The sequence below is a fragment of the Talpa europaea genome (assembly GCF_964194135.1).
Source record: "Talpa europaea genome assembly, chromosome: 10".
In the NCBI taxonomy this organism is placed as follows: domain Eukaryota; kingdom Metazoa; phylum Chordata; class Mammalia; order Eulipotyphla; family Talpidae; genus Talpa; species Talpa europaea.
Genome location: NC_140077.1, coordinates 30,424,488 through 30,444,719, shown reverse-complemented (window position 1 = coordinate 30,444,719; position 20,232 = coordinate 30,424,488). Strand labels below are relative to the sequence as shown.

General features: G+C 44.5%; 1 protein-coding gene across 1 annotated transcript in view; it reads right to left on the bottom strand.

Moving 5' to 3' along the window:
* Positions 1-1,238: 1,238 nt before the first annotated feature.
* Positions 1,239-20,232, bottom strand: part of FRMPD2 (FERM and PDZ domain containing 2) — a gene marked incomplete at both ends in the record, with an annotated part of 81,393 nt that continues 62,399 nt past the window's right edge. The window contains 9 exons of the mRNA XM_084245431.1: positions 1,239-1,287; positions 5,024-5,364; positions 8,753-8,851; positions 11,302-11,516; positions 13,225-13,369; positions 15,157-15,242; positions 16,408-16,501; positions 17,493-17,594; positions 18,034-18,239. Of these exons, the coding sequence (XP_084101557.1) occupies positions 1,239-1,287; positions 5,024-5,364; positions 8,753-8,851; positions 11,302-11,516; positions 13,225-13,369; positions 15,157-15,242; positions 16,408-16,501; positions 17,493-17,594; positions 18,034-18,239 (1,337 nt within the window). The remainder of the gene's footprint in view (positions 1,288-5,023; positions 5,365-8,752; positions 8,852-11,301; positions 11,517-13,224; positions 13,370-15,156; positions 15,243-16,407; positions 16,502-17,492; positions 17,595-18,033; positions 18,240-20,232) is intronic.

Below are 20,232 nucleotides of genomic sequence, written 5' to 3'. Positions count from 1 at the left end.
CTCATTATCATGGGACTCTTCTGGAGGCAAAGACTTTGAGAAATAACCCCAGGAGCAGAACTGTGGCAAAGGAATGGTCGCTGAATCTGCCTCCAAACATTCTCCACAAGGTAGTTGGCCGTCTGTTGTAGAATAAATGGTAAGATATGCTTCGGCTGCCATGGTAGGTGAAGGGGCTTCAAGTGGATGGCACATGTCAGCTTCCTCAACATCCCTGTTCAACTCAGGACTAGAAAACAGAAATCCATGTGTCTTCCAGCATTGATCACAAATTCCTCTCCCCACCTTCTCTTGCCTTTCAGGGTGTTGCATCATGACATCACATGAGAGCTATCAGGGCTCAACAATTTCTGCCAGAGACTGCTCTGAGACCAAGAAGAGAATAATGAACAAGGGATGGCCCCTGACCTTGAGGTGTCTCAAATTGAATGGAAAGAGCAGGTGGTTAAAAAAAAAAATGTTTAACAAAGCAGGGAGTAAGTGCTATGATGGAGGCGGCACAGTGCATTATAGGAGCTGGAGGAGCACCTTACTGAGCCCAGGAGATCATGGAGGATGTGAAAGAGGGCATGGCATGGAAAGCAGAGCTCTGACCCAGATCTAGCACTGCACCTTCACTTAGAAAACAAAGTTGTGTAGACCTCTAGGAGGTTTATTAATTTCTCTGGGACCTCAGTTTTCTCATCATCTGCAAGAGTCCCATGATAATGAGAGTGAATGGGAAGACCTAGAGGAGGCCGTGGATGCAGATGATGAGAAAAACGGGAATGTCAAGAAACTTATAGGATTGTTGGAATGCTTAAATTAAATAATTTTTATACAGCCATCCATGGCTCCTGGTACAGGATAAGCTCTCAGTAAAAGGCAGATGCTATTATGACTACGATGGTTATGATTGTTATTATAATGGAGGAAATAGATGGAAAGGGTCAAAGAAGAAGGTTGGGAGCAGCTCAAATAGATGACCTTCAAAGCACTTTGTGCAAATATCAGGTCCTTTTGTAGGCAATGAAAAAGTGCCTATTTGGAGAGGCAGCCAGCTGGAATGACATTTACTCCCCATGTGACACAGGAAGCAGACAAAGGGTGAGGCTCATTGTCTGGCAGTGAAGCTGCAGACACAAAAGTGAAAGAATAAGGCTTCCATAATGTGCCATAGATGCTTTGTGACTAGAAAAAGCAGCTCATGCAGATGGCAGAGCGTGTTGCATAGTACTTCAAACATGCAGAGAAGATGCTCAGAAAATATCTGTTGAAAGTCTGATTAGAGAGGATGAGTAGGAAAATCTAAGAGAAAAACACACAAATTTAGTTTTTTACTGAATACATAAACCCTTGCTCACCAGCCTCCCTTCCCCACCTCCAGTCAATGGGTTGACTTTGCTACATGCCCCCACCCTCCTGCTCCCCTTCCAGCAATGCCTCTTGCTCTTGAAATTAGCTCTGGCACCTCCCAATAGCTATAAGCACCCACACACACACACCCAGAGAGTCAGTCCCCCTCCCCAGTAGAGTCGGGGTGTCTGTCCCAAATTGAACTTTGCTATCAAAGAGACATGATTTCTGCTCATGAGAACATGTCAATGTGCATTTCATGTGAATACATGTACATTCATGTGTGTGAAAGGAGACTGTGCTATAAGGACTAAAGAGGAATTAAGAAAACAATATTTAAAAAAATCTAAGCAAGTAGTTTAAGGGATATTTTATTTTAAAACTTAAAGTACTCAACAGCACTGCATAGAAAATTCAAATTTTCTTGTAAACATAGAGGTGACATCAATCAAGTTTAGTCCAAGAAAATGGGAAATCCAGCCTGTTGCCCAGGCCAACCCTGTCCCAGCCCCTCACAATCCCCCAGCAGGAGGCCTCTCCCTCCCTCCCTGCCAGGAAGCAGGGAGTAAAGGTGCCTAAAGCACACAACCCCTGGTTGCCCTCGCCGCAACTCCCAGCACCATCATCCTCCAGCTGTTTCCAGGAGCCCCTTGCTCTCTGGGTTTGATATGGGGTTCCAGCTACTAACTCTGCTGAGACAGAGACCCAGGGAGGCCATCAGTTTGAGAGGCAAGAGGCAAGGTAGTCAGACTGTCCAGAGGGGGCCTGGTATCTCTTCCCACCCCCCATATCCCAGGATCAAGTCCTGGCCATCATCCCACTAAGCCCAGGAGAATGACTGCTTTTTCATTCCCGGGGATAGGATCTGGTATGTGATTGTAACATGGGAAAAGGTGAGCAAGGAAAGAAGAGGTCCATGAGAGTCCCCAAGTGGAGACTTTCATGGAAGGGGCAAGACTGGCAACCTGGGGAATCTGATAAGGACAGTGGATTTGCTTGGCAGCTGAACACAGCAAGTAAAGGCAAAGTCCTTCATCCAGAGCTCAAGTTTAGATCAGGGGTCTGGGGCTCATACAGCAGGACTCCTGTTCAGAGCCTTAAGGGATGAGGGGGCCCAGAGCTCTCTGCTCACCTCAACTACATTTAATGACCTCAGCTGCTCCCTGCATTCACTCCCTCCCTACCAAACTGTCTGTTGAAAGAAGCCTTTTCTAGACAGACTAGAAGAGAATCTGGAGACCCCACCAGGGCTCCCTGCCCAGTTTCCTCCCCCGTACAAGCTGGCAGAGGCCTGGAATCAAGCCCCACCCCAAATCCTGCAACTCGTTAGCAGCTACTTTTAAGGAAAGGAATCTCAGTCCAACTCTGAGGTGAGTGAAATCATTTCTGCTTGCTACATGATATTGACCCACGCTGGAAGACACAGTGTCCGACTTCCCTGGACAGTTGCTCTTTAGAGACTTGGGCTGCCAAAATCATGTCCTTCTTTCAGGAAGACAAGCCAGATGAGTAGATAGACTTTCAGGCCTGAAATACGAGGATATTATAATTGCCCTATTGGCTGGGATTGAACTCACAACAAAGTTCTGCTTTTGCATCTCTTATATGAGGCTCAGCTTTCTCCAGCTCTCCAGTATCAGCCCCACCCTGTCAGCCCCAGCAAATGTAGCTAAGAACTTAGGGCTTCTGTTCCTGAACTTTAGCATTTGGCAGGTTGGGGCTGTGGTGTGACTAAGACACCAAATAGAGAAGTCCAGCAACTGCTGGGTTTGAAGTTCAAATGATAATCCTGAGCTGCAAGAGTCGTGGGCCAGGTTAGGTATGCCTGGGGTGGGTGCTTTCCCTGAGAGCCTCGAAGTATGTAGAGAGAACCCTACTGAAGGCAGCACCTAGGCCCCCGACTGCTACTGTCTCTGCTCTGCTGTTAGCTGTACAGCTGCTACTGGCCAGGCCTCTGTGTCTGTCACAGTCCAACTCCAGAGTGGCTTTCGCAGGGGTCTTCTCTGCCCCCCATCTGATCAACACCTCTGCTTACACGGCAGCCTCCTCCCTCAGTCACCCTACCTGATAATATACCTAGCATGGCAGCTGCAGTTAAGTTACACCTTTAACCCCCTAATCATCCTCTGCTATTTCAGGAATAGTGGTGCCCAGAAGCTGTAGAGAAAAATTAGGCTCATTTCAAGGACTCTGGTTTAATTTTGTATCATGAAATCTTGTATCATCACTTTTTCACTAAATGATACTTCCTGAAACTATATGCATGTTGGTTACACGAATTTAAGTATATGTCTAGGCCGAGAAAGAACCTTAAATACTAAGTCATGACCACTCAGTGAGCGTTCCCATTCAGCGAGCTCAGCACTGAAGTGAATGTGACTTGGAAACTTGAATTTGACATCCTTCCATCCTGTGAGTGCAGTATTTACAGATAAGCATTTTGCAACGGTGTGGCCATGTGAAACTCAAGCAAAGAATAAAATGGTATGTTCCCATAACAGGGGATCAAATAACATCACACCTTCCAAAGGAATGAATGATATTCAAGGGTAATATGATCTAATGTTATTTTCACCTTTTGCCCTAACTTTAGAAATGAACCCTGCAGTAGATGCCAGTCCAGTAAAGTGCCAAGACCTCCTTCTAACAGGCACACAATTCCAACATTCCTCCATGAAAATGAACTGTATTGCTTCATTACAAAATGTTTTATGAGGTGTATCAATTACTGCCTAGACTATAATAGTAAGGAACTATAAATACATTTTCAGGCCATGAAAATGAACACCGCTGATGAGTGAATGTGTCTGCCCACTCTGTTTCACTTTGGAAAATAGTTGGCTTTTGTTTGGCTGGCATGGCATTCTTTGAAAACACGTATCTGAATGCTCTTAGGGAAGTACATCTGACTCCTAATAGACATAGATCTCATTCTGCTTAATTGAATTAACCAGTTGCTCCATACTTGAAGTTCACCTACCCTTGTGAGTGTCCTAGAATGACCAACAAACGATAACATTCAATCTCAGCAGGTGTGTATTGTGTCAAACACATTGTTCTCGGTTAGCCTGCTCAGTGTCCATGCATTAAGGTAGTACATTCCTAGAAACAGCATGTTACCCTCTCTCAGTATTGGTACCCCTCTCTCTGCTTCAAACAGGTTTCTGAGCCCTTGAGTATGCAGAAAATATATCTGTCAATCTGAATAAAAGAGTATGTTTTCCTTAAGAACAGAACTGAGAATTGAAAATACATAAGGGAGATGTGAACAAAAATACAGACTAAGTTAAAAATTCCTGTTAAAATGAATGTTTCGGTGTGGTTTTGAAGGGGTGTGTGTGTGTGTGTGTGTGTGTGTTTATGTACTGATTGTGAAACGTTATAACAGCAACAGAAATGATGATACATACAATAGAACTTCTTTCTTATTACAATGCTTTAAGAGGGTGTATGTGGACAAAGATTTGTGTGCTGGGGAAAAAAACAAGACCTGCCATCTGGAGGCTCCAAAACTATTAGAGGACCACTGGGTGGTCCCCAAAGCTCACAAGGTGTGGTTAAAACAGCTTCTGACTTTCTCCTCCTATTTTCACCTTCTCTCCAATGCCTACAACAGTGCAGCTCCTGGGTGAGCATCTGAGGTACTGTTTGTTCCATTGCAGTTTCTATCATAGAAACACATGCTTACCTGTCAAGTCTCCTGATATCGCAAACTGAGTAGCAGTTTTGCCTCATATCCTTTTCCAAAGAGGTAGCCAATGCTAATGCATCCATTTCTCGAAATTTGCATAAGTGAGGGTGGGGATCCTGAGGATGCATCAGATAAGTGGCCCAGGGTCTCTCTGGCTCTTGATCCCATTGTGCTTCTCTGGTAGCCTTTTGGCAAGACTGTGGCCGGTGACCCAGGCCCTCCCCTGTGCCTGGGATGGCACAGCCCCTTTGGCTGTCTTCTTGATCCAGGCTGGAGCTCCGCTCTGAATCAGTGCATGTTGCCCTGTTGAATTCTTTGTCTGCTGAGAGCACGGGTGTCTATAAAAGGAACTGCTAAGGATTACTGGATCCAAGGTGCATGCTGAGAAAAATCTAAAAATTACTTCTTTAAAAAATAAAACTTTTTTTTTTCCCATGTGATTGTAGAACAGAGCAGTTAAGAGATGGGCTCTGGGATCAGTCTCCCCCTGTTAGGACCCCAGCTCCACCAGGCCTAGACAATACAGTTCACCACCTCCAAGCCCCTTGGCTCGGGGACATTCGGAAAACTGTTGATAAATGTGAGCATTATTTATTTTTTAACCAAAAATATTTGGTAAACTTAGAAAATATAAAAACAGAAATAACAATGACTTTTCTCTCTCTTTCCATTAAGAAAAACATTTTCAATCTCTTTGTCTTAATCTGTCCTCATCCAAGATAACCTGTTTTCACAGCTCCATCTCCCCTCCCAAACGTTACTTAATTTCTCATCAACTGCTTACATCCTTGTTGGACCCTCTAGGTCCTAGATCCTAATCTTGGTGACCTGCTATTACACACTAACATGGCTCAACCTTCTACAGAAAAAAAAAATCTTCATAGAAAATGCAATCTCTGCAGAACAACCTTCTGGGTTATCTGATTCTAGCTGCATTCATTGTTTTGAGCTATCTTATAGCTCTACATAAATTAACATGTTCTTTGAAATCTCTTTTGAACCAGTTTGCCTGGTTTCCTCTGAATTAGTTAGATAAAATTTTTAGCATGCGTTCATATTTTTGTATCTATGTGACAGCTGTGACTTTACCTTTTCTAGGAAATTACCTTTTATCCCATGACCTACATGCCTGGGCCATAGAGCACATGGAGTTGTGACCCAGGGTGAGCTGGGCTCTCACTCCACTCCCACCTATCACAGCCTAGTGTCTCTTCACCTTTCTGATTACCCACTCCCTAGAGTGAGAGGGGGATACAGCCCCAAATATGCACTTTTACTTAATTATAAATCATAAGCATGTATGATACTACTAATATACAATGTATACCAAAAAATCAAAGTTTGAATGGGTAAGACAAAAATAAATACTAAGCACAGTTACATTTCTCTCATACTCCTTGGAAGAACTTCAGAACTTCGTTTTTAAACATTCCTTTCTTTTCTTTCCAGCCCATCATCCCTAGTACTTGCTCTTCAGAAATCTTTCAACCTCTCCAAGGTTTCCAGTCCATGTACCTGCTATGTGTTCACCCCCATGTCCTTCCACCAGTGTCCTTAGTTTCCTTTTATTCTGCTTAAACCCATATCCCGCCCTCCCTCCCCCTCTTTCAGTTGCCTAATACAGTTGCCATCTTCTACCTTCTCTTCCAAACCGGCAACTTCTGATGCCCTTTCCATAGCTCTTTTCTCAGCAAAGTCTTGTCAAATGACCTCTTGTGGTCCCAGCATCATAAGAATCTAAGTCACCAAATGCCCTGTGTCGTCTTTAGTGACAGTCACTCTCAATAATAAGCGACTGTCTTTATCAGCGTCTTATAGATCAAGCATCATGACACTTAGGAATGTCAGACAACTGCTGACGCCCGGGCAGCAGATGCAGGGCAGAGCAGGTACAGGAGATTCTGGGGTACCCACACAGGCTCCCCTCTGGGACTGAGATCTTCCTCCCCTGCCACTAGGAGGGCCAGTTGCTCTGGCTCACAGCCACTGCTTCCCAGGAATTGTACTCAGCTCCAGGGAGCTGCCTCAGTCAAAGTTAAGTCTCTTCCCTTGGAGCAGCTCATATGCCAGTGCTGGTTACTGTAGGGGCCTTTGTACCTACAGTAGCCAATTCCAGACAGCTTTTAGGGGGCCATCCCAGCTCCAGAGCAAGCTGGGGGCTTAATCAAGGCCTCTATTGCAGCTACTTCACATTAACTTCCCTTTCTGCTCGCCCTTCTTCCCTCACTCTTTTTTTTTTAATTTAAATTTTATTTTATGTTCCCCATACAATTACAACCCCCTTATTTTGACCCCAAGCCCTCCTTTCCCCGCCCCCCAGCCCCCATAGAGTATCTCTGGTTCATCGTTGTTTGTTGATTTTGATATTTTCTTTGTTACAGTTATTCTTTTTCCTGGTCTCTTATTTAAGTTTTCTAGATTCCTGCTATGAGTGAGACCATCCGGTATTTTTTTTTTCTTTCTGTCTTATTTCGCTGAGCATGATCCCTTCCAGCGCCATCCATGTTGCTGCAAATGGCATGAGTTTATCTTTTTTGAATGCTGAGTAATATTCCATGGTGTATATGTACCACATCTTCTTGATCCAGTCATCTATTTTTGGGCATTTGGGTTGTTTCCAAAGCTTGGCTATTGTAAACAGTGCTGCTATAAACATAGGGGTGCAGGTGTTCTTTGGAATGGATGTTTCTGTGTCCTTTGGGTAAATACCTAGGAGTGGAATTGCTGGATCATATGGAAGCTCTATGTTTAGTAGGTCCAGAAATCTCCACACAGCTCTCCATAGTGGTTGGACCAGTTTGCACTCCCACCAACAGTGCAGGAGAGTTCCTTTTTCTCCACAACCTCGCCAACATTTGTTGTTGATAGTTTTTTTAATATGTGCCATTCTGGCCCATAAACCCCCACACTCAAATGTCTACCACAGAGTGTGTGTCCTGGGAACCCAACCAAATGGGTCCAGGTGCCAATTCATTGGTTAATTTTATATGCTAAATCAGTTAAGCCACAATATCCCAATGTGTGATCAAATACTAGTCTCAATATTTCTGGGAAGGTATTTTTTGGGTGAGATTAATGGTAAGCAGTAGATTTAATAATACAGCAGATTCCCCTCCATAATATGGGAGGGCTTCATCCAATCAGTTGAAGGTCTTAAAAGGAAAAGACTGAGATTCCCCGGAAGGAAATTTGGCCTCCAGGCTGCCTCAGGACTCATATTGGAACCTCAGCTCTGAGTTTTCAGCCTGTCATCCTACTCTGCAGAATTTAGACTGGCCCATCCCCACAATCACATGAGCCAATTCTTTAAAAGTCTTTCTCAACATAGATATGAATACACACACACATACACACCCTATTTGTTCTGTTTTCTGGAGGACCTTACTAATATAGGTATCAAGGTAAAAATTCTGAATTTCCCTGCTTTTCTGGACCATAATATGTGTTTAATTCATACATTAGGAGGGTGGATACAGATCTTGTTTTCCACTGCATTTCTCACAATGGGAATTCTTATCTTCTTTTTTTAATATCTACTCTCTTTATATTTGCTTTATTCTTAAATAAAGACTAATCGAGGTTTGCAGTCAGCTATTTTACTGCCCCAGTGGAAGAAGGTGGCATTGAACCCTATTTAAAGCAAAGATGGGTTTGTTAGGACTCACCAGACAGGAAAAGTGGCTGAACATGAGCCCTGTGGAAAGAGCAGAGATCACAACATCTTACCTGCCATCCCTGGTCTATTTCAGGTAGTGCACCTGGAGGAGGTCTGCAGAGTAGCAGTGTGACTTCCTGTGGGGTCCCCCGAAGTAAATGCAGCACTTCCTATGAGAAACAAAGTCTGTGGTCAAATGTGGGGTTGGCATGGCTGTGGTCTTGTGTTTGCTGCTATCTCTCCAGTCCTGGTCCTTCCAACACTCCACCTTGATCTATTTCCCAGCCCCAGAGAACTTTGTGGAATACAGCTGTGGGCCTGAATGCCCTAAGTGTGAGTAGTCAAAGCCACTAGCCTGTGTTCCTGCAGAGGTGATACATCAATATTGGACTAGACGTGACAAGGGTCCACCAGTGCCTGTTCATGGCAGCACCCACCAATAGTGATCCCTTTTCTTCACAGAGCAAGTGAAGAACTCCCAACTCCCCTCATCTCAGGGGCCACCAGTGCGGGCTCCACCACCCAAACTCTAAAGCCTATCACTTGGCCCTGAGCTTCCTGCCATGGCATGACTATCAGGATCCATGGACACTCTCACCTGTTAGGTTTCCATGGCCTTCCCTCTGCTCCTTGTCCTCCAGTGTGGGGACCTGCCTTTCTCCATACCTGGGTGCTCTTTCCAAAATACATATATAACTAGGTTCTTCTCCTGCTGAAGACCCTTGCTTGTTCACCTCACCCTCAATATAAGCTTCTCAGCACAGCATTCAGACCAACTGCCTCTCACCCCATTCACTCTTCCACTCTGCACCACATCATGAGTTCCCTCCATGCTGGATCTCTTGCTCCTATTGGCCCAAGATGGAGCCACTCCTGCTGGGGATGCTGCATCAGCAAACTGAAACTTACACAACTTTTGTGTTCCTGTAATGCTCAGTTTCACCAGAAACCACATATTCAGTAGGCCAGTCCCCAAGTGACAAGTCAGCTCTGGGTCTTCTTACCCTAAACCAGGTTGACAATGTGGCCCTATTCTATCAGTTATTTTCTATTTTTCTCTTCCTTTTCTTTAGTCTTTATCCTAGAAAATTTTCCCACCTTCCACCCCATTTTTCAGTCTCTAAAATGAAGAAGTGTTGCCTTGATAGCACTTATTTCCTACTTAAACTATTGGCACTATTGACATTTTAGGCTGGATAAATCTCTGTTGTAGGTGTTCTCCCGTACATTGTAGGAGGATGAGCAGCATCTCTGGTATCTACCCACTAGATGCCGGTAGCACCTGTCAGTTGTGGCAACCATAAATGTCTCTAGACTTTGCCAACATCCCCTAAAAAGCATAATCATCCCTACTTGAGAACCTCTGATCTGTATGCTACTTAGTAGCCCCTTAGCCCCAAGGGATATCCACGAATGTGTTCCCCAACCCGGGTCACTGGTGCAAGCACTGCACTGGAAGCTTTAATCTCTTACAACATGCACTTTCCACAGTCTGTTGTTTTCTGCTCCATCCCACCTTCACTGATAGTTGAAACTGCATGAACCATCTGTCTCTATGTTGTTAGGTCTTACAGAATTGATGACCCAGCAACAGTTCTCAGAGAACGGTCCTTGGATCAGGAGCTGATGGATGAGGACACCTCTGCCCTAATGTACACTGTCCCAAAGGTGCGCTACCCCTATTCCCCAGCTTGCTCGGAGCCCCTCTTCACTTTTGTGTACCCTTGCTCTGTGCTCTGCAGGCAGGGAGACTTGTGCAGCTGTGACCACCTTGCCTGTTGGGCTGAGCCAGAGGGAGCTTGGGCAGAGACCAGACATCCAGACACAGGGTGGGGAAGGAGGTGGTGTTTATTTTCCTGCTTTCTTCCCTGTGGGGTTGTCACAGGATGACTATCCCTCAGTAAAAGTCACAGTTTATGTCCCAGGTGTCACAGAAGCCAAGTGGTCTATACCACCCAGCTCTCTCAGTTTCCAGGCTGTGTAAATGCTCCTTCCCATATGTCTTTGGACTTGCAGAAGCAGACAGCTACAGCTACTTTTCCCAGCACCAGGGCTCTATATTCTTTCTTGAGCTTCCTATCAACAGCCCACATCTTTAGTGAACTATTTTCAAATACCCCAATTTTCCTCCAGGACCCTGTCTGATATATACAAGATATCAAAAAATATGAGATTTTTGTGCTATAAGCATTGAGAAGTATCCACTTTTCACTATTTTTTGAAATGACATCTTATATTGTACACAGGATAACCTATGCAACACTATGCATTGAAAGGTATGTTTGATGGGGAAAATAGGAGGAACCACTATAGCCCTGTCAGCTCTCATACCCACCTTCCAGAATGTGCATTAGGAGAAATGCAGTCAGCAGAGAAACCCAGAGATTTAATCTTGGGTTTCATTATGAACCTAATTAGAAGCAAGGCTTACTCAAGGTCAGATATTTAAGAACTAAAGTGGAAAATTAAATTAAATGTAAAGAACAATTGTTCTTTGTATGATCAAATTCCAGGCTCCAAGTGTGGTTTTCTAGAGCCCAGAGTATTCCCTCTGGGGAGTGGCCCAAGAGGACCAGGCCGGCATCAGCTTGTACATGGCCGCATCACTTTGGCCTCCCACCTGGAAGACGAGGCCTTCTGTAGGCCTTCCGTTCACAGCCAGGATGATGTCACCAGCTGCGATGGCCCCATTCTCCTCAGCTGGCTGCCCTGGGAAGAGCCTTTTGATTCTCACAAGATGGTTCTTGAGATGGCCACAGCTTTCTCTCTCCATCTGCACAAAGCTGAATCCCAGGCCACTGGCATTCTTTCTCAGTTTGACTTCAAACTTAGGACCTGTATCATGAGATGTGAACAAGATCAATTCTTCAGTAGATATTATAAATTAAATCAGCCAGCCTCCAAATGCAAATTGTCAGATAGATGAATTATTTGTTTTATATAAAAAGATTTCATTTTGCTAATTTTTATGACAGTTCATTATAATATTATAAATCAGTGCTTTCCAATGAAAATACAATGTGAGCTGTAGGGAAATGTCATATATGTCATTTCAAAGTTTTCAAAGAGTTCATTTTAAAAAGCAAGCAGAAACAGGTGAATTAAACTTAATAACACATTTTATTTAACTCAATATAGCTAAAGTAGTACCATTCAACATGTAATCAAATGAAAAATTATTAATAAGATAGTTGACATTCTTATTGTGAAGTAAGTTTTCAAAATCCAGAATGGACTTTTACAACTTGGATTGACCAGTTCAAGGACTCAACAGTGACATGTGGCAAACAGCTACCATATCAGACTGTACAACTGCAGATAATCAACAATATTTATATAGAAAGATACAGTTTATAGCCACATACAATATGCCCATGGCATTTAGTAAAACTACTTTTCTGTATGCTCCTACTACTCCTTTAAAATTTCAATCATTTTTGGTATACTTGAAACAAAATTTTGCATCATTAAACCATGGGCACAATTATGGCCAACTTTATGGAAATGTTTTAGCTGCTATTTCATTTAGCTGTGTGGACTGACATAAGACAGAACAGAGCTGCCTCTGGGCACCTAAGAATGACACTGTCCCAGGAACATAGATAATATGGCAGCTACAGAGGCCCTGGGCTTCCCCTAGTCTGCCTTCACTAACTCAGTTGTCAAGCAATCAGTAGAGACAGAGTATTAACTTGTAAACTTTGATCCGAGGCAAGAATATAGGATCCTAAAGAGGTTAGATTCAAGTGTGTTGTATGGACAAATTTACCATCACCATAAGCTCATTTTGTAGTCAGTTTCTCAAAAGCCCTCACTGGAGTAGGCAAAGAAGCAAGAAAGAGGACACAGACTTGTTTTAAGTTGCACACTTTTCTCTCCATCCAGCCCCATTATTCACCATTGCTACCTGGCATTCAGTCTGACTTATACCTCCTGCAGCAGGGCTGGAAATTCTCTATAAAGGCAGTGAAAAATAGCTAAGCCCCAATTCATGATCTACTGAGGAAATAAGTGCTTTCCTAGCAGGAAACAAAACCACAAGGAGGTGCAGAGAGGCAGCCCATCAGAAGATTTGTCATTATTTGAAATGACACCCCTGTAAATTCATCTTGGATTTGCTTTATAAATTGATGCTGATTACAAGACTAGGTATTTTCCTCTTCCCACCTGCCACATCAATCCTCAGCTCTTTTGTTACAAATGTACTGGCTGGAATGCAGAGCTTTGGCCAGAATATGCACGACCTTTCACTCCAATTTCATCCCTGAAAATCTTAAACACAAACATTCCAGCTGCTGATCAGAAAGGCTCAGGAGACTTGGGGAAAGAATCATTTTTGGCACAATACATTATTTTTTCTAGAAACGTATTTCACTAATTTAGCTTCCATTGCATCAGAAAGTCAGCTGCATCATGATCAGCACTGCGGGCTTTTCTTTTAAGAACCCAGAAGAAGCCTTCCTGCTTTCCCTTTTGAGCTGACAGTTCAAAAGCGGCACAGGATGACATGACAATAGTAACACTCGATTCTCTCTCCTCTCACCATCTGTCGCTGAGACACAGCTCAGGGGCCTGCCAGGCAAGGCTGTTGCCAAGGAAACAGTTGTGCATTCATCTCCTATCCTGTCATTAGCAGGACACTGCTGTGCAGTCCTGGGGCCTCTCCTCTGTAAGACCAGTCTTGCAACCTGGAAGGACAGATGGACAAACTCCATTTATACTTCATATGGCAGACAGGAATCTCTCCTTTCACTCTGCAAATGCCTCTTAATTTTCTGATAATTCCAGTAGCTGCTTCTCAAATCAAAATCTTCAATTTAGGCTATTTGATAGGATCCAAAACTGTATTTCCAACTCTCTCTTGGACAAATGCTCCTAGAACTAACACATGTACCACTTTTTTAGTGTATTTAAGGCCAAATTCATCTTCTTCCTTTTATGCATCCTTGTCTCCCCCTCTTCATTCTGCCTAAAACATTAAAACAGGCCTTCCCTTGCATATGCTCTCTCAGAATTTCGAACTATCTCCAGCTAGCCTCCCCCCTTCCCCAAGGCCATGCTGCAGTGGTCCAGCTTTCCCACCTCTGCCCTCCAAAGAGCCATCTGTTTCCTATGGCTTGCATGCTCTCCAAATCTCCCTTATTGCTCCTCTTCCTCCATTCCCTCTCCTGCTATCGATGCTCAGCCGATTGTGGCTAACTCGGCTTCCTGGCCCCTAACTACAGCTCCAGCCCATCGTGGTTATCTGTGGATCTAACTAAGCCACAAATTGAATGTGCAACACTTCTGATTAAGAGTCTCCAATTTTTCCTGTTTCTTAAAAGTCAAAGAGTCCCTTTTCCCCCTCCACAGCATGGTATCCCAAGCCTATACCAGTCTTGGCATCCCTCTTCTTTCTGGTTCAATTTCCTCTTCTTCTTTCTTCCACACATACTCTATACTCTTTTAACCAAAGTATAATTCAAGAACCCATTGCTAAATATCACCTGGCAGCCTTTTGGAAATGTCAAGCTTCCAATCAAGAGTCTTCACTGTCTGCTGCAATAATCATTCAGCACCAAACCCCTGATCCAGGTGGCAATGCCCTCCTGAGATTGCTGCCAATAGGCCAGCCAAGTATCTTCTATAACCAAGTTCATTTGCAAAGATTTATAGAACAAAGATAACTAATAAATTATGGCTCTGTTCTCAAAATATATCAACCAAGTTTGCCAAATTTAAGTAAATGCCAAAAGACTGCTTGGAAAAGGAAGGAAAAAGGGACCCTTCTGCCCTGTGGTTTGTTAGAAGGGCCCCCAGAAGACTTTTCTGTCTCTCCCAACTCCTAACTTACTGAGATGGCAATGCCAGCTCTGGTGTTTAGAACACAGAGGCAAGAGGCAAGTAAAGGCTCCCACCCTCAAGCAGAGGCCCTGACACCCAGAAGCTGCCTGGGTACTGCATAGAATAGGAGTTATGTAATGAGTGAATGCCTGGGCATTTTGAATATCTGCTTATTTGTTATGAAAAGAAGCCCAGGAGATTAAGGCCTGCCCTCACACAGAGGGATAATCTGGCAGGGGTTGGGGGAGGAGGAGGGCAGGTTGGTGAGAAGGCCTGAAGGCAAAAGGAAGCACTGATCAGCTAGGGCTGGACTAGAGAGGTGAGGGGCAGCCAGAGTCAGACAGGAGATCCACAAGGTCTCACTCCATCAGCTCTGTTCAGCTGTCTAATTCCAGAATTCTCTGCAAATGAAAAGACAGTTATTCAACCTATTTATAGGGGGTGAGGTTTTCTACTTCAAAACATCTGTCTGCTTCATCCTGGCTTTCTTTTCTCCATAGAAAAGTGGTGGTTAAAGGAAGTGAAAGAGAAGAAAAAGAAAGAAAGTCTTGTTTTGCTTCCTGCTTGCCCCACCAGAGACAACTGCAATTTCTGATGCTGTCCAGGAAAGCCCTGGAAAGGAAGGGAATCTCCCTGCTAACCACGCACTCACCTGTCCAGAACCCTTGAGGCACTGCACGGCCTGCTTGTGGGTGAGGCCACACAGACTCACTCCATCCACCTGCAAGAGCTGGTCACCTGGGAAAGGGACAGATGTCATGCTCCTGGGGCCACAGGAGCTTTTCCACAGGGCCACACAGCTTTTCGGGGAAGCTCCCACCCAGCGTCCCTCCATGTAGTCTCAGGAGGGGCAGGGAACATGCTGCAAAAAGCCCTCCTGCCCAGTGCCAGCCACTCTGAACCTCTTCAGGAGCAGTGACGGAGAAGATGATAGAGAAGGCTCTTGATAGTTGGTTTCTGGGGTGGTAGAACTTGCTGTGACAGTCTTGCCTTTCTGCCTCCCTAGGTAACAGTTCCTGAAGGTATTTTCAAATTTCTTAGGGGTAATATTTCTGTTTTCTGAAAGTGTTTTACTTAAAAAAAAAAAAAGTCAAAGGGACGTGGTTGACGCCAGGAACACAAATTCTAGGGGGATTGGAGATGAGTACGATGTGAGGTGCCTTTTTTGGCTCAATTCTGGCTGTTTTGAAGAACAAAGCTTCCTCAGTGGACATGAGGAAGGGCAGAGAGAAGGCTCACAGTGCTGCTCCCACACTAAACAGGAAATCATTATGTGAGCACACTCTGTTCTCACGAGAAGCACTATTTTCTGCCACAAAAGCCAAACAGCATCAAGCTCTTTAAGAATTTATCACTTTAAGGGCCTCCCCGGTGGCGCAGCGGTTGAGCGCTGGGTTGCGAAGCTGCCCGCGATCTCTGCGGTGCCGGTTCGATCCCCGGCTGCTCCCCAGCCACTGGAGGAGGGTCCCGCATGGCGCGCAGACCTCTCCTGCCGCCCGCTGCTCCCCTCAGCAGTGTACTTCGGTCCTTCTGCCTGCTCTGCACCCCGCTCTGGCTCTGGTGAATTCTCTCACCCTCCCGCGCTTCTGACTGTACCCAGTGCATGTATAACAAACAAACAAACAAACAAATAAATAAATAACATGCCTCTATTAAAAAAAAAAAAGAATTTATCACTTTAAGTCATTTTATGCTGTGCAATGTGCCACCAAAAACATTCAGTCCCCACATCAGTGGCCTGGCCAGGTTGAATTACCCCCTTTCCAGGTGAGGAAACATTGACCTGGAGAGGCAACATTTACACAAGGTGTCAGAGTAGAATCAGGGAGGCCAGGAGCTGCCTTCCCAGGCCAGGACTCATCACACCTCAGAATGCAGTGTCCAGTACGACCCTGCGCCTCACCCTGCAGGATCTGCCCTTCCTTGGCAGCCGGCCCTCCAGGAACGATGGATTTCACATAGATACCACCATGGAGCACACTTGTGTTAATGCCACCCTGAAAAACACAATGGAAAACACACCACCTGTCCATCTCCTTCTGGAGGGACCTTCCTGACCTCCTTGACTAAGGAAGCCCCCACTTGCCTGCCGCTCTATCCCTTCAGTGCATCATCATGTGACACCATCTTAGACATTCACCTCTTTGTTTGGACCATATTATCCCCTGGACAGTCAGGTTTGGAGCTCATCAGAAGTGTGAGGAGACAAGGCAATTAAGGGGGCTGTCCACATCCCGCTCCTGCACTGGCCAAGGCACGTGCTCAGGAACCAGTCACATGGATGTGCCACACCACTGCCCCTCTCTACAGGCAGCGACCAGGGTAGGTGGATAGGCCACAGGGCCGAAGGCACGTCTTGTGTCTTGTGTGTGTGTTTGTGATAGAAAAGTAGAATTAAAGTGCCTATTATACTTCAACTTACTTTTTTTTTTTAGCTTAATAATCATCAAACTTCTCCACAGATCACTAAAAAGCTCTTTTTCTTTTAATTTATTTTATGCATGTATGCACACATATTTTCACATCAGTGGGATTGTATTTCGAAGTTTTTTTTCCCCTCTGTTCTCTGCAGAAACCAAATGCAAAATGCTCATCCTGGCCTTGGAGGCAGGAGGACCAGGTTCATCTATGAACATGACCCAGCCCTGGCTGGCCACGGAGCACCCCACTCAACCTTTGGCCTGTGTCCCTGCAGCCCCACCCTTTTGTCTTCTCCTCGGTATTCAGCATAACCTTGGAATCAGCTCAGCCACACTGCTGAGAGTTCCTGCTCACCCCACATTTGCTCTGGGTCTCCCAATTTGTCCTTAAACTCCCTCCCTGACCCAGGCATCGCAGGGTCTTTTTGGTGCATCCACTTTCCACGTGCTGCTGGCACCCAGAGAGCACACTTCTGGAGTTGTGGGCTGAATGAAATGCCCACCAAGGTTTCAAATGAGCGTCTTTCCTACTGTTTACTTTTCTGTAAGCTCGCCTAATAACTCTTACAGTCACGCTGAATCCAAGTGTGTCATCTTCTTTAACCAGTTCTACAAAGTAGATTTCACTGGCATTAGTTTCTGAAGGTGCTGGAGGACAAGACCCAGGACCCTGCATCAAACAAGCAAAAATAAAGATAGCATGAGGGCAGTTAACCTGCATAGGCAGTGGCACCTCTTAGCACTCACCTGCTCACCTGTTGGCACCTTGAGACCAACTAGAGGTCAAGAATATGAGATAGGCCTGGTTGTCCACACATTGACCTTGGCAGCAACCAGCGGTATTATAAGGAACAATTATAGTTAATGACTAAGGACACTAGAGGTTCAAACACTGAGCCCTGTGACCTAAGCTTTGCCTTTCCCACTTTACAGTCTTCTCAACAACCATAAATTCATTTACTTCCATTTTGTACTTGAGAAAGCTGAGATGCATCCCCCTCTGACATGGCAAATAAAGGGCAAAAAAGGACTTGGATCCAGCACTGTTAGGCTCCACAGCCTATTCTCTTTCCTCCAAATTCTACAGAGGCAACCAAGGGGATGATTACCTTTAATGGCAGAAAGGAGACCTGAGGTCCCAACCTGGGCATTAAACTCTGAGTCCCAGCCATTTCAAGTGCTTCACTGTTTCTCTCATGGTCTCTTGTGTGTGACAGAAAACTTTCCTGGTGCCCATTGCTCAGGCTGTCTGTGGAGAAAATCCCAGAATTGGCTGTGTTATCCTTCTCCTTGTTTGAGGGATTACCACAAACACCTATAAAAACAAGCCAAGAAGGAGTCAACAACTTGGAAAGGTTGGTATCTCAGTGGTATCTCTACATGGGGTGCAGGGCTTTATTCCAATGACTGAGAGACCTTTTATAGCTGCTGGGAATGATGTGAGCTTTGCACATCATGATGGATGTTGTATTTAGAATGGAGGGATGATTCTGGATGTGATTCGAAACTTAAATGAAATTTTGCAATACAACTATGAAAACACAGGAGTAATAGAGAGTCAATAATACCAGATCCCCCATAGTGTGATGGGCAGTACGCATACACACAGAGAAACACACACACACACACACATACACACACCCCTCCATCTTTCAACATACCCACCGGGAAGGTGTTATCTCTGTTCAAATATGAGAAAGCATAGTCAAAAAAAATTAAGAAGCTTACCAAGATTCCATAACTAGCAATTGGTGGTGCTCTTAAACCCAGTCTCATCTATAGACCCTGCTGAGCACACTTGTAATCCCCAAAGCAGAACACATCAGATCCTTTTTGGGAGCTTGGCAATAACTAACCATGGACTTCCTATGAAGGCTGAGCCACCTATTACTTTTAAACCCTGTGTCTGACCTTTGAACAAGCACAGAACAAAGGAAAGACGACAAGGTCGAGAATCAATAGATAAAACCTTGGGAAAAATACTTAACATTTCTGAACCTCAATTTCCCTTTACCTAGAGATAATATCAACTACCTTGTATGGTTGGTAAGTCTTACAGATGAAATCTAGAGATACTATATATGAGAGAACCAGATAGAATGACTACATCTCAGAAGGCCCTCAACAGATGTATTCACTGTTAATATGTTTATGTTAACTAGTCAACAAATGCACACGGGAAAGAGGCATTTTATTTATATTACCTTTGGATCTGTATATGTAAACACACCAATAGGCTTACCGCTTTTGATACAGATCCATTAGCATCCAGGTTCATTGGATTCATTAGTTCCCAAACTCACACACTGAATTTAATTTAATGAATTAGATTTGAAGACATTCAAATCTAAAGGGATCAGTAGGGATTGGTGGGGTCACCACTCCATAATGCCTCATTCCTGGCCAATTTGTTCATAGAGTCCACTTCATTGTCCTCTAGCAATACTGAAAGCATCTGTTCCATTTCCTCGACACCCTCCGTAAGAGACAAGAATGGGACTTATGGTTGAATTTAAAAGTCAAGCTGTGAACTTGTGTCCTGTCTAATAGAAACGCAAGCTGGGAGACCTTCTGTGGCTAATTAAAACTCAACCTATTGTAGTCAGTGATGGCTGTTTATCATGGAAATATTATCTGTCTTGTCCCTGATCTGAACTGCCTGCCCTCACAGCAGCTTAGCCAAATAGAAATTCATAGAGGTCAAGACCTATCAAGCATCACCATGGAGACATCTTCCTCTGGTAATGGTAGCAGTTGTGTGAGGAATCCCAACTGTGATGAGGCAGTGTTAGCAACAAGTCACTGAAGCCCCTGGGAGAGAGGACAAGTTATCCATGGGCACTGTGGGAAATCTGCTATCTAGTATTCTTTTTTTTTTTTAACTTTTATTTATTTATTTATTATACAAGCACTGGGTACAGTCAGAAGTGCGGGAGGGCAAGAGAACTCACCAGAGCCAGAGTGGGGAACAGAACAGGCAGACTGACGAAATACGCTGCCGAGGGGAGCTGTGGGCATGGCAGGAGAGGTCTGTTGTGCCATGTGGGACCCTCGCCAGCAGCCGGGGACTGAACTGGTGCTGCAGAGGCTGCAAGCAGCCTCGCAGCCCAGCTCTCAACCACTGCGCCACCAGGGGAGGCCCTGCTGTCTAGTATTTTAAGATGTGACTGTGCTTTGAACCTGGAAGACTTTGAGTGTCAATTTTTGACATCTCCCCATCACAATGGGCCATCATCCTTAAACAACACTATATTGAGCCCAGATCAATTGCATTATATATCTTGATTTAAAAAAAAAAAGGATGATTT